The 19,828-nt window shown below is 43.1% G+C and overlaps 1 protein-coding gene and 1 long non-coding RNA gene across 7 annotated transcripts in view; one reads left to right on the forward strand and one right to left on the reverse strand.

Annotated features, from left to right (window-relative positions):
* MKL2 (MKL/myocardin-like 2) overlaps positions 1-13,935 on the forward strand; it is a 184,178-nt gene extending 170,243 nt beyond the window's left edge. For 4 of the 5 annotated variants that reach the window (XM_005871973.2, XM_005871974.2, XM_014544399.1 and 1 more), the window contains 2 exons: positions 6,259-6,319; positions 8,281-13,935. In XM_005871973.2, the coding sequence (XP_005872035.1) occupies positions 6,259-6,319; positions 8,281-8,816 (597 nt within the window). In that variant the 3' untranslated portion in view covers positions 8,817-13,935. The remainder of the gene's footprint in view (positions 1-6,258; positions 6,320-8,280) is intronic. The other variant, XR_001363247.1, reaches the window with a different exon arrangement.
* The window catches only part of LOC102242069, an 86,511-nt gene that overhangs the window by 38,486 nt on the left and 28,197 nt on the right, over positions 1-19,828 (reverse strand). For both annotated transcript variants that reach the window (XR_001363248.1, XR_001363249.1), the window contains exon 3: positions 1,697-1,776. This is a non-coding gene — a long non-coding RNA (uncharacterized LOC102242069). The remainder of the gene's footprint in view (positions 1-1,696; positions 1,777-19,828) is intronic.

The following is a 19,828-nucleotide window of genomic DNA, read 5'->3' on the forward strand; positions in this document are numbered from 1 at the left end:
AATTGCCTCTGTTCCTCTCTGTATTGTTGCCTTACATTCTGATGTCACATTACTGCGTTTATCATCCACTCGCTCTAATAAGATTGTGAATTATTTAAGGGCAGAGATCATGACTTGAGCTTGTGTGTTCCCTATCATGGTGCCTAGATAAATACTCAAATGCATCCAGTCCAAATGACTGTGATAAGAGAGGCCCACCATTGCTGGAGACCTCTGATTTTTATTTAAGGGGCCTCACTTGTTCTGCGCCTTTACAGAGTGGTGAGTAGTGGCTGAGGGAATTTGAGGAAACCCAGACAGAATTCTCCTCCTAAAAGATTTTGCTAAGCTGGTGCCTGGGACCACCGGGCATTTGTCCAATTAAAACCTGGACACACAGCAATAACAAAGGCACTGGTCTCCTACTGCTAATGCCTAGGGATCAAACCCAGCCTGCAGGAACTCACTCTGGGGAGAGGGAGACTTCCTGTGGCTGCAGGCTAGAGGCCCCGGACTCCGCGCCACCCACCCGAACAGGTCCATAGTGCAGGCTGGTCAACAGAGCGGCTTCTTCGTCTGGGATCACGGGGAAGCGTGGCCTGGCCTGTTCACCCTGTGAGCGATCGCGTGGAGGCCTGTTCTGTTTGCCCCGTGAGCGACCACAGGGAAGCCTGGCCTGGCCTATTCACCCTGTGATGGGCGCTGGGAGGCGTGGACTTGGGCCGCCGCTTGGTACCGGCGCACGCGCAAGCAGCCACGGGGCAGGAACATCTGCTTGGCGCCTGCGCCAAGAGGCCCAGAGTGGCCGGAGGTGTTCTGGGACCCCGGCTGCTCAGGGCCTATGCACGGGCCTACAGGCTAGGAGCGGCCTGGGTCCCGAGGATGTTCCCGGGACCCAGGCCGCTTGGCACCTGCGTATGCAAATTAACTCGCCATCTTTGTCAGGTTAATCTGCATACTCTCCTGATTGGCTGGTGAACGTAGCGGAGGGACAGTCAATTTACATGTTTCTCTTTTATTATATAGGACTAGAGGCCCGTTGCAGTAAGATTCCTGCAAGAATAGGGCTTCCAGCAGTTGGAGCGAAGCAGAGAGGGGAGCGAAATCCGCTGAGGCGGGCTTCGCTCCCACTCCGAGCCGCTGCGGCTGGGGTTTCCCCCCCCCCCCCCCCCCCCCCCCCCCCCCAAGCGCTGTGGCCAGTTTCCCCTCCCACTCCCAGCCACTCCTGCTGGGTTTCCCCTCCCTCTCCCCCCTCCGCAGCCTTGGCTCCATTTCTGTCCTCGAGGCCTCTACTTTGCTCCCTTCTGTACCGCTTGGCCTCCATGTTGTCCTCAGTCTTCCCTCACAACTGGTATATGCAAATTAAGCACCATATTTTAGCTTCTATAATTGAAACATTGTATCTTTTGGAGCTGTTGCTTCAGGAGCTCAGAGCCGGGCGACAGCAAGCGGGGAACCTTGGCTTCCTTCATCACTGGAGCAAGCAAGCCTCATGTTCGCTTCAGCTGCCTGGCTGCCGGCCGCCATCTTGGCTGGCAGTTAATTTGCATATCTCGCTGATTAGCCAATGGGAAGGGGAGCGGAGTGACGGTTAATTACCATGTTTCTCTATTATTAGATAGGATTAGAATCAAAGGACAAGAATTAAGGAGGGTTACCTGAAATCCACTGTTGGTAGATTAAGGAGGCGGGAGAAATTATCTAGAGAAACACATACCTCTCTTACAGCACACAGAGATCGTATGCAAGGAACAAGGGAACAAGAGGGATTCCATGGTCTTGTGCCAGTGGTTGTGCCTTTAGGAGGAAAAGAAAATTGCTCTGATCAGTTATCTTAGATGCATAAAAACAATGGACAGGGCTGGCTCAAGGTAAGCATTGACCTTTGCTAACAGCTGACTATGAACAAGTCATGTTCCTGGGCTGAAGAAACTGCAAGGAGGCTAGTTGCTAGGGAGAGGAAGCCGGGCATTGCTACGTGATGTCATTACCCGGACAGTCAGACACTTACATATTAGCCTTTCATATATATACTAAAGGCCCAGTGCACAAAAATTTGTGCACTTGGAGGGGTGGGTCCCTCAGCCCAGCCTGTGCCCTCTTGCAGTCTGGGACCCCTTGGGGGATGTCCACCTGCTGGCTTAGGCCCGCTCCCGGGGGGATCGGGCCTAAGCTGGTAGTCAAACATCCCTCTGGCAGCCCGGGAGCCCTCGGGGGATGTCCACTTGCCAGGGGGAGCATGCCTAAGCTGCAGTTGGACATCCTTAGCGCTGCTGAGGAGGCGGGAGAGGCTCCCGCCACCACCGCTATGCTGGCAGCCATCAGCCTGGCTTGTGGCTGAGCAGAGCTCCCCCTGTGGGAGCGTACTGAACACCAGGGGGCAGCTCCTGCATTCAGCGTCTGCCCCCTGGTGGTCAGTGTGTGTCATAGTGACCAGTCATTCTCAGTCGTTCTGTTAGGGTCAATTTGCATATTACCCTTTTATATTATAGGATAGAGGCCTGATGCACGGGTGGGGGCCGGCTGGTTTACCCTGAAGGGTATCCCGGATCAGGGTGGGGGTTCCGCTGGGGTGCCTAGCCAGCCTGGGTGAGGGGCTGAGGGCTCTTTTCAGGCTGGCCACACCCCCTTCAGGGTGGGGGTCCCTACTAGGGAGCCTGGCCAGTCTGGGTGAGGGGCTGATGGCTGTTTTCAGGCTGGCCACCCCCCCCCCGGCAACCCAAGCTCCCAGCCTCTCCTTTTTTGCTTTTTTTTTTTTTTTCTGGAATTTATTTATCTTCTATAATTAAAACTTTGTAGCCTTGAGCAGAGCCGAGGGCCAGCCAGGGCAGGCGGGAAGCTTGGCTTCCTCCATTGCCAGGGGCAACCCAAGCCTCCTGCTCGCTCCAGCTCCGTGGCCGCAGCCATCTTAGTTGGGTTAATCTGCATACTCACTACTGATTGGTGGTGGGTGTGGCTTGAGCGTAGCAGAGGGATGGTTAATTTGCATGTTTCTCTTTTATTATATAGGATAGATTATTAAAGGATACAGGAAATAAATGGATCAGTATGTTTACAGAGATTTTATATTTTACCAGAGTCCCGTTGCACGGATTCATGCACAATGAAAGGAAATTAATTAAAATAAGTATTTTAGAAGCTGGGGAGGGACAGTGGGAGGGTTCCAGGGCATGTCCAGCCCATCTTGCCCAGTCCCGATCAGCCGGACCCCAGCAGCAAGTAACCTACTGGTCAGAGCATCTGCCCCCTGGTGATCAGTGTGCATCATGGCAACTGGTCAAACAGTCGGACACTTAGCCTATGAAAAATTAAGAATGTATATTGTATAGATAACAAGAAGTATAGCTTTTAAAAAATAAAAATAAAATTGTAAAAGGACAGGAAAGGAGGAACAGAAAACAGGATAAATAGAAACAAGACAATGGTAAACTTAACCATATCAATGATTACACAAGACACATTAGTGGAGAAAACAATTGTAGAGATTATCAGAATGAATGAAAAAAGAAAACAGAACTAACTATATGCTGTGTCATAGTTTTAAGATATGTCTACAAATTCTTAGATATTACTCCCTAGTTTGGACTTAGTGACCAGCTTCTAAGGAACAGAATTGGCAGAAGTGATGGTGTGTGACTTCCTAAACAAAGTGATAAAAGGCATACTCCTCCTGCCTTGCTCTCTCTTGGACTGCTGGCTGTGGGGGAATGTGAGCTGTGAGACCCTGGGGACAGGAATTGAAGCCCCTCCACCCCTGCCCCTGTCAACAACCAGCACCAGTGCCAGTCATGTAACGAGCCACCTTTACAAGAACATTCTCCAACTCATACAACTTAAACAATCCAATAAAAAAAATGGGCAAGGGACCTAAATAGACACTTTTCGAAAGAGGACATAAAGAAGGCCAAGAGATATATGAAAAAATGCTCAAAGTCACTAATCATCCAAGAGATACAAATCAAAATGACAATGAGGTACCATCTCACACCTGTCAGAATGGCTATCATCAACAAACAACAAGTGCTGGCGAGGATGCAGAGAAAAAGGAACCCTCATGCACTGCTGGTGGGAATGCAGACTGGTGCAGCCACTGTGGAAAACAGTATGGAGTTCCCTCAAAAAATTAAAAATGGAACTCCCATTTGACCCCGTGATCCCACTTCTAGGAATATATCCCAAGAAACCAGAAACACCAATCAGAAAGGATATGTGCATCCCTATGTTCATAGCAGCACAATTTACAATAGCTAAGATTTGGAAACGGCCTAAGTGCCCACCAGCAGATGAATGGATTAGAAAACTGTGGTACATCTACACAATGGAATACTATGCTGCTGTAAAAAAGAAAGAACTACCATTTGCAACAGCATGGATGGAGTAAGAGAGCATTATGCTAAGTGAAATAAAATAAGTCAGTCAGAGAAAGATAAATATCACATGATCTCACTCATTTGTGGAATATAATGAACATAAACTGATGAACAAAAATAGAGCCAGGGGGGAAAAAATAATATTTTAGAATATAATAGAAGTAATCCTGTTATTTGCAGATTTTTAATATTTCCTACAACTTTTGTGATATCATACTATGTTAGACCGGTGTTGGAATTATTACTATACTTAAAATCCTTTTTTCCTAAAATATTAATGTTTATTGCATGTAATATATTTAAGACCATTTTTCTTGAATTGGTGTTCACTGCATGTAACATTATATTTAAAATAGTTTTTTGTGAGATATTTATTGCATGTTACATTATTATATTTAAAATCATTCTTGAAGTAAAAAAAAGTTCCCATTTAGGAATAAATAAACTGCCTTCAACACTGTATATACACACACAAAATTAACATTCTCCAGCCAAGCCTGGAGATCGCTGTAACCTGGCCAACATCTTGACTACAATCTCATGAAAGACCCCAAACCAGAACTACCCATCTACACCAATCCTAAATTCCTGACTCAGAAACTGTGAGATAATAATTGTCTAGCATTTTAAGCCACGAAGTGTTTTAGAAGTTTTATAATAGAGTAATAGATAACTAATGTGTGCATCTACAAGTAGCATACTTTAAATATAAAGACACAGGTTGAAAATAAATGGTTGGAAAAAACATATACCATGAAAACAGTAAGCATAAGAAGTCTGGAATAGGCAAAGGATTTAAACAGACACATCACCAAAGAAAGATACACAGATGGCAGAGAAGCACATGAAAAGATGCAACATCAAGTCATTAGGAAATGCACATTAACTCCACAATGCAATACCACTACAGGCCCATTAGCTGTCTAAAATTAAAGTGACTGACTGCACCAAGTGTTGAAGAGAATGAAGAGCTACTGGAAATCTCGTACATTGCTAGTGGAAATGTAAAATGTGCAATTGCGTTGGAAAACAGCCATTTCTTAAAAAGTTGAACACACACCTACCCTATGATCCAGTCATTCTACTCCTCGGTATTTACACACAGAGACCTGTACACAAATGTTCATAGCAACTTTATCTGTAGTAGCCAAAATGTAGGAACAACCCAATCAGATTTGTTTCTTACAATAAAAAACTTCTCAGCGATAAAAAGTAATGAACTATTCCTAAGGTATAATCTACAACATGGAAAAACCTCAAAATCCTATTGAGTAAAAGAAGCCACTCCCTCTACTAGTAAAAAGAGTACACACTATATGAGTCCATTTCTATAAAACTCTAGACATGTAAGTTAATCTGTAATGGGAGAAATCAAGTCATTGTCACCTAGGGATGAAGGAAGTGCTATCACAAAGAAGCATGAGGAAGCTAGGAGCAATAGAATATTCATTATCTTGATTTTGCTGATAGTTTTATGGGTGTATACATGTGTCAAAACTTACAGAATTGTATAATTCATATAACTTCAGGTTATTGTATGTTAATTTACTCTCAATAAAGCTGAAAAAATATAGATGGTCACCTTTATACATACTTTATATTTTTATCAGAATATAAGCAAGTGAGTTAAAACATTTTTTAAAATATGAGAAGCCTCTCAAAATGCACTCAATGTACAAGTCAGTGTAAAAGTCATCTGAGCTGGTATCAGCCCCATTCTTGCTCTGTCAGCTCACCAGCTGTAACACATGGGTGAATGGTTTAACTTCTCAGGGGACCTCAGTGTTTTCAAAATGATCAAGTGATTGATTAGAACTAGCTGCTCCGTAAGGTCCTTTGGTGCTCCCAATTGTATAACACTTCCTGGTTTGTATGAAAAAAAGCTAATTTATATTCTCCTTGGTTGTAGGTTTCCAATGCACACAGTCAGCAGATGGACGACCTCTTTGATATCCTCATTAAGAGTGGAGGTAGGTGAAAAGTCACATCAGACCCCCAATCCCTTATCACATGATATGAAAGTTTTCCTCTAGAGCTTACATATTCTTCTAACTGCATTTCCTGTTTTAAAATCTGTTACATTTAGGCCATTAATACAATTTACTTATGAATGGGGGAAAGCCATTGTTTCAGGTTAAAATACTAAGATAACATTAGATTTACCCACAGATACATACCTGTTGAAAAAGACAAACCATCTCAAAATAGCAAAGTAGACAGATATAAATTCCACATTGAAAACTTCAAAACTTGCTCCATGTGTTATCAGTCATTGCAATGGGATAAAAATATTCCAATTCATGAGTTAATTTTGTAACAACCAAGTCACCTAGCTTAGGGTCTAATAACTTGATTAATATCCAAAGGCAATTCTAAAACACTTTCTACATATAAATGAAAATCTTCAATTTTACAATGTGTCATCTTAAAAGGGGTAAGGGATATGAACCACACCAAAAAATCAAGGATATCTCTGCCTCAGTTTATAAGTACTTCAAAAATTCAAATGCTATTTTAGAATATTTTAAAGTAGTCTTAAATTTACCAGTGAAAGGAGTTTTATTCAGATTTTTAAATAGTTATCAAAATTTCTCCACTCATGCCAGGTACTATTTGATTTTGTTGTTAATAATCTTGTCAGAATGTTTGACATAATATAGAAAATTCTTGATATTTGACAACAGATCTACATATGTGAATAGCATTTTTTTTTTTTTTGCGAGTAACTATATCGGCCTCGCAAAATTGTTTAAACTCATGATATAGCTAAACTATGGAAATTAGAGAAACATATATTCCATGCCTTGAATTTAAAATTTTAAAAATGCTTTTTGCCAAATCTGGTTAAAATACTTTTTTTAATGATTAAAAAGAATAATTTTACAGCCTAAACTTAGAAATGAGTTATATTCTAAAAGAAATGATTTTTTATGGCAAAGTATCTAATAGAGTATATTATTTCATCTTATTATAAACTAATACTAGTAATAATGAGATTTAAGTAGTTGATTATAAGACTAGTTGTACTTATAAGTATAAATTGCACTTTCAGCTTTCAAAACAATTCTAGAGATGACTCACAGGTCATGAGAAGTGAACTGTCCTGAAACACACACAGCTGAGAGGAATCTTCAGTGTTGTCTCACCTATTTACGCACCCAGTCACTGAGTTGGAAGAGCTGTTAAGTAAAATGTTTAGTGTATTGTATATAAATGAAATCAAGTCAGATTCTCATATATATTTTTAAAGTATCTTTTTCATTCTCTTATATGTAGCTAAGTGAACACTGGTCCATTAATTTTCTACATGATCTGGCAAGGAGTAACATATAACTAGTACTTCTTAAGACATTTACCAAATCCTCAAGATTTTATATAAACTGAAAAAACAAGACACATAAGGTGGCCCACCTCATCTTAAATCAGGTCATATGATGGCATTGTATCTTTTCAGAACTTTATATAGAATGGATATGGCTAAACTGGACACATAGTTCAAATATGATAAAAAAGAACAAATATAGTTAGATCATTCATTACACAGGGCCCACATTTTCACATTCACTTTAGGGTAGTGTACTGCTGTGATCGCAGATTTGTGGTACAGAGCCCCTGTCTTAAACCTACAGTGCCTGAGAATGGGACCCAATGATCAGATCATCTAAAAACATCATCCTACTTGGTGGGATGTAATTGCTTTTAATGCTTACTCTTACTAAAAGGAACTGAAAGCATGTCAGAATGCTATAACGTAAATGTTTATTTAACTAAAATGATCCATCTTCCTAAAGGTCATCAGGGGTCAATAGCATTCTCTTCCTACTTCTAAGATGGGCTGTGTATTAAGTCGTCACAAAATAGTAAAATAACTCCGTAATTAATAAAAAATGTACATAGTAGTAAATGTTTACTTACTATTTATTTTGCACAGAAATTTCCCTCCCTATAAAGGAAGAGCCTTCTCCTATTTCCAAAATGAGACCAGTGACAGCCAGCATCACCACAATGCCAGTCAACACAGTGGTGTCCCGGCCACCGCCCCAGGTCCAAATGGCACCGCCCATATCCTTAGAACCTCTGAGCAGTTTATCTGCCAGCTTAGAGAACCAACTGGAAGCTTTCTTGGATGGGACTTTACCTTCAGCCAATGAAATTACCCCACTACCAAGCAGCAGCGAGGACCGAGAGCCCTTCTCCCTGATTGAGGACCTCCAGAACGACCTGCTGAGCCACTCGGGCATGCTGGACCCCTCACACTCGCCCATGGAAACCTCCGAGGCCCAGTTTGCCGCGAGTACTCCCTGTCTGTCACTTGACCTCTCTGACTCAAACCTGGACAACATGGAGTGGTTGGACATCACCATGCCTAACACGTCGTCGGGACTCACTCCCCTCAGCGCCACTGCCCCAAGCATGTTCTCTGCTGACTTTCTAGACCCCCAAGACCTGCCGTTGCCATGGGACTAACATCACAGATTTCTCGCCCGCGTTCACGAGGTTTAAGAAGACGATTCTAAAAGGTCAGTTTTTAGAGACAGATCTATAGTTGCATCATTGCAATGAAAACATGTTGTCACAGAAAAAAACGAATAGATGGTCACAGCCTGGAAACCAAGTCTGAGAACGTTTCATTGCACCCAGCAGTGAATGTCTGCCGTTTAATATAGCACAGGGCCTTCTGAAAAATCACTAGTCAAAGAAGACCTCTGTTTCTCCAGACTTCAGTAAAGAATGAAAAGCACCTTTAGATAAAAACATAGAGTAATGTGTGCAGGATAACGACATGCAGATTCTCTGGTAATCAACTACATTTAAACCTCTGTGGTCACTTTCAGGCCCTAAATACAAGGCAGACAGCTCCACTCAAACAAGAATGCTGATGTGAGGGAGGTGAGGGATCACCGCACCTGTATTTCTAGCGTGGCCTGAGCCGGCCCAAGACGCAGCAGGGATCAAGGGCAGCGGAGAGCACCAGCCAGTCGGCGAAGGCTTCCAGCTAAAGACTTTTGGTTCCATTCAGAAACCAATGTAATATTTTTGTGTTGTAGTTTATTTTGTGATTTTTGGAATCTTACTTTAGATTTCCAAATGTAAATGAAAGTTCTTTCACTATAACCAGACAATGTCTTCAAAACACTTCATAAACAATCCCCTGTAAAAAGTCTGGGTCTATTGGTAACACTGAAAATTCTGCTGGCAATCCTCTGGGTTGATTAGATTGACTTACTGTGTAAATTAGACATATATTTGTGCTATGTTAGGATTTGTACAGCCTACATGGGGATACGGAATTGGGTATCCAGTGGCCCTACTTCTTGTAATAAGTCACATATTTCTAGAGTACTTGAGACATGTATTTCTGTATTTTAAGAAATAACTTTCAGGTAACCAGACCCATCTCAAAGAACCAAGAAAAGGCTTTAGTGTAAAATATCTTTCTGAGCTGGTGAGTTGCAAAGCGAAGGCAAGGGAGGAGTCTGTCGTTCCCGGACATTCCCACAGCGGTTACAGGTGAGCCTGTCGCCGAGTTGGCCTCTGGACTCCTGCTCTGGCTGCCTCTTCTGCCGCTCATCCTGTCATTGCTTTACAGTTTTGGAACTGGATGTCATACCTGAGCTCTCACTATATTTTCAAGCCGAAGATTGAAAAACTGGAGGTTTTATTCATTTTTTATATAGACAAAAAGTTATCACATTTGTTGAGTAGTTTCTTAAGATTTTTCTAAAATGCCAACTATCACAGGATTTCTAAAATGATTTCGAAATAGTCATTTAAGTATATGACAAAATGTATAAAACTGAAAAAAAAAACCCTGAAATCTACCAAAAAGTGTGGAGGTTTTCATTAAATAATACTCTCGTGCTCTCCACCTCACCTGTGTGAGCCCTGGGGTCAAGTTGCTCTCTGGGCATTGGTGACTGTTCCCACAGTGACATGTAAAGGCAACCTGACCCATTATTTGGAAAGAATTTGTGAATCATTTCTGGGTTTGTGTTTTGCCTAAAAGCTGATCTTATTTCAAATTTTTATTTCAGTTTGTAAATTTCACTACATGTAAGAAAAGTCCGTTTTTCCAGAACTCAGTCGCCCAGGACCCTGGAGCCCTCTGTTAACTGGCCCTTCGCAGCCTGAAGTGCGTCTGAATGGTTCCGGGCAGAGGCGGTACGCTCAGTGTAGTCTGCGGTGAGTAGTTTGTTAGAAATTGGTCATCCCACGTGTGGGATCCAGCATGCTGCTGTCTGACCAAACCCAGCAGGAGTGTCACCGTCACCGTCGTGGGCACAACGTGCATCTTCGAGTCACTCCTTTCAGAAGGGCCTGTCTCCGGGGCAGGGCTGTGGACTCAGAAAGGTACTTTCTTTGGGCAAGTCTTTGAGATGGGTTTTTGTCTGGAGCTTATCTGGTCCATACTTGGACTCTAAGCATCATCTTTATTCAGATTTAAATGGCTTATTAGCACCAGACATCAGCGGGACTGTAGGAGGCAACTGAACAGCTAGTGCTGCTGACTCGCTGAAGAACTTTGTGTTTCCATCTTCCCAAGCTGTGTGCATAGATCGTTTCCTAGCCCCCTGTTGAAACATGCCACGGAAGGCTGCTCTCCAAACACATGCAGTGCAAAGAATGCCGCCTCATTAGCCTCCTCTCTTTGGACTGTGTTGCTAATGTGCCCACTTTACATCTGTGTTCAATTCTTCACATACCAGCATTTCGTTTAGGAGGAAGGAAGGCAAGGAGTCCAGTTATTAAGTCTACCAGCCACCTACTCACACCATTCCGCTGGGCCCTCCTGGCCTGAGCAGCAAGCTGGGCACCTGTAGGATCCCAGCTACATGTTCCAGGTTAGAGGGAGGACACAGATCGTGTGCAGCATGTGACATGACCAAAGATGACACTCTAATCAAGGCTCCTTTGCCCCAACTCATTGTACTTAGGGGTAAATGCAGTGGGAAAGGTGTGTGTTAAAGAGGACTATTTGTGTTGTTTGAAGTGAGGTTTAAAGCCCAGGTCAGAACAGCCGGTTGGATTTTCGCATGCAGATGTGTAGTTTAGAGGAGGTACTGCTACAGGTACTGCTGTAGATCATCTTGCAGAATATCCTATTGCCAAGAAAACAACTCCTAGAAATGTATTCTCTCACATCCAGTCTTATTTCCCTAAATATTCCTGAAACACAGTAGTATCAAGTTACCTTTCTGGTGTATATAGGTATGTAGTCATGTCCTGGGGGTGGGATGCACAGAAGTTATACCAAAGCTTCTTACACAGTCTTGGGAGTCTAGAGTGTGTGGTTGTCTTGTACATTTCAGCAAAGCATGTGCTAGAAAACTAGGGACAGTGTTAGTGGTTCGAGTTCTAGTGTTTTTCCTGAAATGTGCAATCTACTGTATAGTACTTGCCACATGTTTGTACACAGATGTATTCTGAATTCATAGAATTTCTCATTCAGATACTATTTGTGCTTGTTTTATATGAATATTTTTATAATACTAAAGAGATCTTATTTAAATTTCCTTTTTAAAAACTGCACAGTCCTGTGACCCATGTAACTGACACTTCTGTAAGTGCCGTTTAAGAACAGTGGCCAGGGCAGTCTGGTTTTGCCTCCACACTGCCGTCTCTTGTAAGCAAAGTGAAGGTAATAAGATAGCAACTGAGAGCTGTGTCAGGAGCATGTCACCCATTCTGTCACCAGAGCTGACGCAGGCTTCCTCACCCTCAACCCCAGATCATTCCAGGTCACACAGCTTGCTTCATCCTTTCAGAATTCCCACTGGCCAGCCACAACAGCTGACAAGGCAGCTGTCCCCACAAGTGAGGGGACAGTCCCTCTACTGTCCGCAGACACAGTGGCCGGAGGGAAGTGGTAAAGCTTTCTGGCAGCACCCAGTGCACACCACACGCTGTTCCCAGGGGCCGCCTGGTGGCAAGCCTCACCCAAGTTGCTGTCAGTCAGGTGGGGAGCACCCAGCACCACTGGGGACTTTTAGAGAACTTTAGGGAGAATAGTCATCAGGAGTCTACCAGCCGGGCAGCACGGGTCCATTTAACCACATTCACAATAACCCTCCATTTTCCCATCCATCACCAAAAACATGAATCCTGGCTACGGGCAGCAGAGCAGAATACCAAACGGACTGTCCGCTGCCCTTCAGGCCACAGAGTTAGCCCAAATTACCAAAAACATTAACTGGAAGGTCAGGTTTATCAAGAAACACAGCTTACCAGTGCGGACGTGTGTGTTTGGAGAGCATCCTAATTGCATTTCAGCTCATCTTTTACAAGTGGCTTCAGTCAAAACTGGAAAATAATTCAGATGTATTAATTCCTTCTCAAACTTTGGAGATCTTGCTCAGTTATCTTTCCAGGCTACATTTTTATGTGTGAAGTGACTGTCTGCATGGCAATGGATGTTCTTCCCTGCTCACCCTTCTGTCAGCATTCGAGGGAATGCATCATTGCAAAGGGTTTCTACCAGAAATCTTTGATTCGCGGCCTGTAATTTAAAAAGCTGCACATGTTTACAAAAGCGCTCTAACCCTCCACATGAACACATTGCTCTGTGAATCGTTATTGAAAAAAATGTCACAGTCTTGTAACAACAGGATGGCAATCTCAGATCTACAAGGTGCTGTCTGGAATCAGATAAAATTTGTCAGTGGCGATATCAACACAGCTGTCGTGTTTAACAGAGCTTTGTGCCAACTACTAAGTCGAAGCTTTAACCAAGTTCATGAATCACCGAGACTCATAACAATTACCTCTCTACATTACGCTCTAAGAAAAGTTGCTGATTTGGTAGGAGGAAGAGCATTTAGGAAAGGGTTTAGTATCTACCAAAAGTACTTAACCTCAAGTAACCAGTAGTAATGCAAACTTGCTTTAAAGGAACCAAAGGCATTGCCAAGTATTTGCCAAAAGGAGGCACTTTTTATTTAAAATTTGAGACTAATGAGATCTCAAAAATCAGTCCCAAAAATGTATTATCCATTTAAGGTTATAATTTTCAGAGGTGTAGATATTTCTCTATCGTTTTCATGTAAAATAGTATAGATTTGTTTTGTTGGTTTAGGATAGTACATATTTAGTAGTAATACAAAGTTTTTTCCTTTCTATGTACAACTTAGTTTTCTTTTCTTGCTTGCAATAGATATGCAACGTGATAGGTGTTTCTCTTACTTTCATTGTCACATTATGTCTTAGCATCTCACTTTATGAAAGAAAAAAAAAAGAGAAAATACCAATCTACAGAGCCCTGCTTATTAAAGCACTCATTTAAGAAACAAAAAATTATGGCAATCGGGGGTCCATTCATGTATTGCCTTTATGTTGTTTTTTAAAAGAAAAACCATGATGCCTTTGTATTTGCTGTTTGCACCCCTGAAATCAATTCCATATCATGTTTGAATGCCATATGTTTTGCACATGTACTGTACATAGGTAATGCATACTGTATTTTTATATGTGTGCACATTTATCATCAGATCTTTTGTACATAGTGGCAGTATTGTAGCGGATCGGAAAATGTTTGATATCTCAGCAATTTTGCATTTTTGTGTCTCAAATAAAAAACATTTTGATGTACTAAGATTCTTGCTATGCAGAGAAAAGGCCACCCTATGGGTCAGGAGAGCCACTGTAGCCCTGAGGGTGGGAGATGGAGACACCAAGTTTAGGACACATGTCACAGCAGACGGTCACCACAGAAAATAAGTGGACTCATCGGGCGGGTTCTGTAGATCACACATTAAGTGAGCAACCCTCCCCCAGGCCCAGCGATGCAGACTAGAAAACAGGTAGTAGCTGAACTGGAACCTGACAAGATTTACACCAAAATCATGTTCTTTCTTCCTCATCATAAGGAAGCACTGGACAAAAGACATGATAAATATGTAGTTCCCCCGGGGGTTGATAGATACATACATGCACGATGAAGACCGACTCACGCTCTGATAGTAATAACTGCAGCTCCAACAAAATTCCTGGAAGGCCCTGATAATCTTTTAATTTGGCCAAGTTTCAAAGCAACTATGTGAGGTGTTTTTATAGAGCATATAAAAAGGTCTTTAGAATTCAGTATTATTTTGGTAAGATAATTTTGCAGAGACAAGAGACACACGCATTTAATTTTCAACCCAAAATCCCATGGTTAAAATAGTTTTGAGGAGAACAGCTTTGCATTTTCCTCCTTGCTTTGATGAAATAAAATGGTGAGTAAACCTGATTGACAACTTTCATTATCAATATCTGATTAGGAAAATGGGTATTGTATCAACCATAGGAAGAGAGAAAAGATCACTGATTGCCTAAATACAACAAAATGTTCATTATCCATGACATTGAGAGGCCAAGATAACAGCTTCATCAGACCAGTACGTAGATGATGCTTTCAACTTGCCAAAACATTTGTAACATCACTTATTACCCAGCCAAGACCCTGCCCTTGAGGAGAGAAAATTGTGCCGACAGGTGCTCAGAAAGGGACTGACCGGGAAGAGATGGTGTTGGAACATGGAGAGGACATTCAAGCAGAGAAAGCAGCCTGGGTGAGGTCCAAGTTAACGAGAGATGGTGGTCGAGGTGAGGCCCTGCTCGCCAGGCCGCTGGCGGATCCCGGAGTGTGGTCGCAGGACAATCCACGCAGGAAGCGCTGAGACACCGTCTGGAAACGTGGAGACAGGCGCACATTCAAGGACCCCAGTTCTTGGGGGCTTAGAGTCACCCATAGATAACTGTTTACATTGGGTAATACAGGGCCTTCGAAAGCTTTTCAGATACTGGACATAGTCACCATTTGCACCTTTATAACAGCAATTTGCTCTAGAATTGAGGTGAATACCAAAGCATTTGTAAATGCAGACACCCACACACTTAGTGATAGCTAAAATGAATGACAGCTAGGCCACATTACAATAAAACACAAGACCAACTTTCAGGACAGATGTAAGCTAAATGTCACGAACAATTTCATGTGTCACATAATCCTGAAGATTCCCCCAAGTCACCTAAATCACCATCCCTTCACCCCTTCTACAAATAGCTTATCTTCCATTTCTGATGGGCAGTAACTTTCAGAAAGAAACCTCATCCTAACATCCTGGCTATCTCTCCTGCTCATTTTATGACAAGTTATTAAAACTACCCATTATTGTATAACTAGACAACAAACAAGGACATGCATCAGCTTTTGTAATTCCTCTCGGATATGACGGTGACGGAACCGCTGCATGTGGCCCCGCAGGTGGTAACTCCCGTGTTCTCACTCCTGCCATGCTGCAGAGACGGGAGACACACGCATCCAAATGCTGGCACTGTCCTGTCCAAAGCTGACGTTTTTTTAATATATTTTTATTGATTTCAAAGAATAAGGGAGGAGGGAGGGAGAGAAACATCAATGATGAGAGAGAATCATGGATCGGCTGCCTCCTGCACGACTCCTACTGGGGATTGAGCCCACAACCCGGGCATGTGCCCTGACAGGGAATTGAACCGTGACCTCCTGGTTCATAGATCGATGCTCAACCACTGAGCCATGCCAGCTGAGCCAAAGCTGAAGTTTTTGATTGATGGTGAAGAGGGAGGGGTTTTTACCCAGGTTGATACCTGAGAATATCAAGTATTTCCCATCAGAGGCTCAAATATACGCCTCTGTTTTCTCACCCACAGCTGGATGGAGTCCAGGTCACACTAAGCAGAATGGTAAACGCAGCTGTCTGCACACGGATTTCTGTGAGGCTGCAGTGGTTTTGTTACCATACTTCTTTAAGTGGGAGGAAAGGTCTGCAAAGCTATTTAAACAAGTACTCTTGTTTTCTTCAATTGTCTGCTAAGCAACTTGGAAAGTGAACCAGGACATCACATTCACTAGAGAAACAGAAGCTACAACGGGAAGACCAAGGAAAACAGGTGCTATGGCCCAGTGCTGCTTACCCTTCTCCCCACACTCCTGGTACACAGCGCCAAGGGACAGGAAGGAAACTGGAGGCAGAATGACAGAACAGCAGCAAGATGATGCCAGGCCCTGTGCCAAACACTATATGCATAACCTCATTTAGTTATCAGTCTATGAACTAGGAACTCTTTTATTATCCCCATTTTAGATGTGGCAACTAAGGACAGAGAGGGGAAATGACTGGCTTGAAATTACAAAGGAAGAAGAGTGTAAATTTTAGACCCAGCTCTGACACACCGAAACCCAGACCATTTCTGTAGACTCAGTACATAAAACTCTCCGTCTTCATTCAAATACCAGTTCAACTGACTGGCTGACTTATTCATGTCCACCGTGAAGTTCACCCCAACTGGGTGTCTCTCCAGCCTCCTCAATCTCACAGGTTTTAAAAAGTAACGACATCATGGTTAAGAGCATCAGTGTTACAGCTTTTACTAGCTTAACTCTAACCAGAACCTGGGTTACAAGACTGGGGCACCTTGAATGAAGGAAGCCCACTGAGCGGGCCACACACAAGGACTCACTATGAAACACTGCCCGTCTAGCCTGGGACTTCAGTGGCCACCTGAGCGCATCTGAAAGCCCAAGAGTCACTGAGCAATTTTACAATATCTAGCAAAGGTGAAAATATAAATTCTGTGACTCAGAAACTCAACCTTTTTTGGTACATACCCTTGAGAAACACACATGCACACGGGCAATCACTTGCAAGAACTAACACTAATTTACAAAGAAAACATTGAAAACAGCCCATCTGCCTTTCATTGGGAGACCGTTTAAACATAGCCATCAACATAAATGAACTAAATCCAATATGACAATGTACAAGAATCTGGAAATGAAATGAAATGCTGAGGGAAAGGAAAGCATGAAGCCTACATAATTCAAGTAACATTTTAAAACGCTAATGCTGTGCATTTGTCTATACATAATGATGCAAAGTATAAAAGCGGGTGGTAAGGATTCACATCAATAGCAAGATTCACAATACTTCTGGAAAGAAAAGGGAATAGATTGTGGAGGGTGTAAAGTAGACTTCTGTTAACATTGATTATTTTATTTAATTTCTTACATTAACATTTCTTTACTGGCAGTTGACTTCTGTGAGTTGGGAATATTTCATGTAAAAAAAGATTAGTTTAAAAGTAAAAAGAATTACAAAGGAAATCCATTAACAACTACATGCCAATAAGTTAGTTAACTAAGGTAAACAGGCAAATTTTAGACATAAGACACAAGGAATACACAAGGTACCAAAAATTGACTCAGGCAGAAATAGAAAAATTGACTAGACTTAACAAGTATAGAAATTGAATAATTTTAAAAACTACAAACAAATAAGCGCCTAGCCCTAGATAGCTTCACTGGCAAATTCTACCAAACATTTAAAAATATATATCAATTTTTTACAAACTCTCTAAAAAAAAAACAAAACAGAATAGGAGATAATATTTCCCAACTCATTCAACTAGGCTAGTATTTCCTGATACCAACACCACACAAAGATATCACAAAGGTGGCAGGGGGGAAGACCATCTTTCTAATGAATATACATATAAAAATCCTAAACAAAATTCTATCAAACCAAGTCCAGCAACATACAAAAAGCATTATACACCATGACCAAGTGGAGTTTATACCAGGAATGCAAAGTTGATCTAAGACCTGAAAATCAATTAATGTAATACACGATAAGAACAGAATATGGTACAAAAGCTGCATAATCATCCCAGGAGATGCAGGGAAAGATTTTGACAAAACCAACATCCCCTCATCAAATCACAACCTACAGTAGATACACAAAAGATGAAAGAACCAAAGCATACTGCAACGATAACAAAAAATCATCAAACCATAAAGGAAGACGGAAAGAAAGGGACAAAAGAACTATATAACATTAAGAAAACAATGAGCCCTAGCCAGTTTGGCTCAGTGGATAGAGCGTCGGCCTCTGGACTGAAGGGTCCCAGGTTCAATTCCGGTCAAGGACACATGCCCAGGTTGTGGGCTTGATCCCCAGCAGGGGACATGCAGGAGGCAGCCGATCAATGATTCTCTCTCATCATTGATGTTTCTTTCTCTCTGCCCCTCTCCTTTCCTCTCTGAAATCAATATAAAAATGTTTTAAAAAAACAGAAGAAAAAAACAACAATGAACAAAATGGCAACAGTATGCCCTTATCCATAATTACTTTACATTTAAAACAAATTCTCCAAGTCAAAAGACAGAGTGGCTGAATAGATTACAAAACGAGATCCAATCAGGAGATCCCCTCTGAAGAATGAGGGGTCCCAGCCCCACACCAGGCCCTGGGGCCCAGGATCCCAGCCCACACAAGACCCCCAGCCCAGGATTCCAGCAGTGCCAAGAAGAGAAGTCCCCATAACTCCTGGCTATAAAGACCAGTGGGAATGAAGTCTGATACCGAGGGCTACTGGAGTCCCAGGCATTCCTCTTACAGGGCCTATGCATGGACTTACTTAGAGCTCCAGTGCTCAGGCAGCAACTCAAAAGGCACCAGGGCCATACCTTGAGGAACTGAATTGTCTGGCTTTTGGGCAAGGGCTGGAGGAGCAGCTTTCTCCTGGGAAGAAGTGCTGGCAGAGGCCTTTGTTCCTTTGCGAACCCTCTGCCCACAGAGCTGGCAGGGTGGTGCCATCTCTGAGCCTCCATCAACCTGGCTAACGCTATTCCTCCGGCCCTGGTGGTTCCCTGAGACCCTGCCCTACCAAAGCCATTTCCAGTGGCTTTTCCATACAAACGTCCTGTCTTGGCTCATGCTGCGACTTTCCTAAAATCTCAAACAAGCAGCATCTGGCCACAGTGTGACCCGTACCTCTTGCTAAGAGGTCCCAGGCCCGGCACTAGTAGCAGCTGGCCTGGGTTGGCAGCTTGGCCACTTCCAGGCATCTCCAAGCCCAGCACAAGTAAGAGCCATCGGCAGATCACTCTGTAGCTCATGCTGGGTGGCCCAGGGCAGGGCACAGACAGTGGCTGACCTTAGCCTGCACTTCCCGGAGGCCTGAGAGCCAATGCGCCAACGTACCCAGTGGACAGCTTCAGACTATGTCGAAGCACCACCCAACCCCCCAAGGGACACACTGAAAGGGTGGACTCAACAGGCATCAAAGCCCTGCTGAAGTCAGTCCTGCTCCATGGGGTCCGCCCCTGCACAGCGGATCCCCCGTGGTGGCCAGTGCTCAGAGCCTACTGGCTGGGGGTGTAGATCCCTCCCATCAATGTGCCAACAGCAATCAAGGATCAACTACAACAGGAGGGTGTACACAGCTCACACAGGGGGCACACCTGGAGTACCCTGCTTGGGTACTAAGTGGCATAGCGGGAAGGCTATGCCACTGGGCTCTGCACAAAACCTGCTGCATAAGGCCACTCTACCAAGACCAGGAGGCACAGCAGGTCTACCTAATGTATAGGACCAAACACAGGGAGGCACTGCATAAGGCCACTCTACCAAGACCAGGAGGCACAGGTCTACCTAATGTATAGGACCAAACACAGGGAGGCT

Source organism: Myotis brandtii, unplaced genomic scaffold (genome assembly GCF_000412655.1).
Source record: "Myotis brandtii unplaced genomic scaffold, ASM41265v1 scaffold363, whole genome shotgun sequence".
NCBI lineage: Eukaryota > Metazoa > Chordata > Mammalia > Chiroptera > Vespertilionidae > Myotis > Myotis brandtii.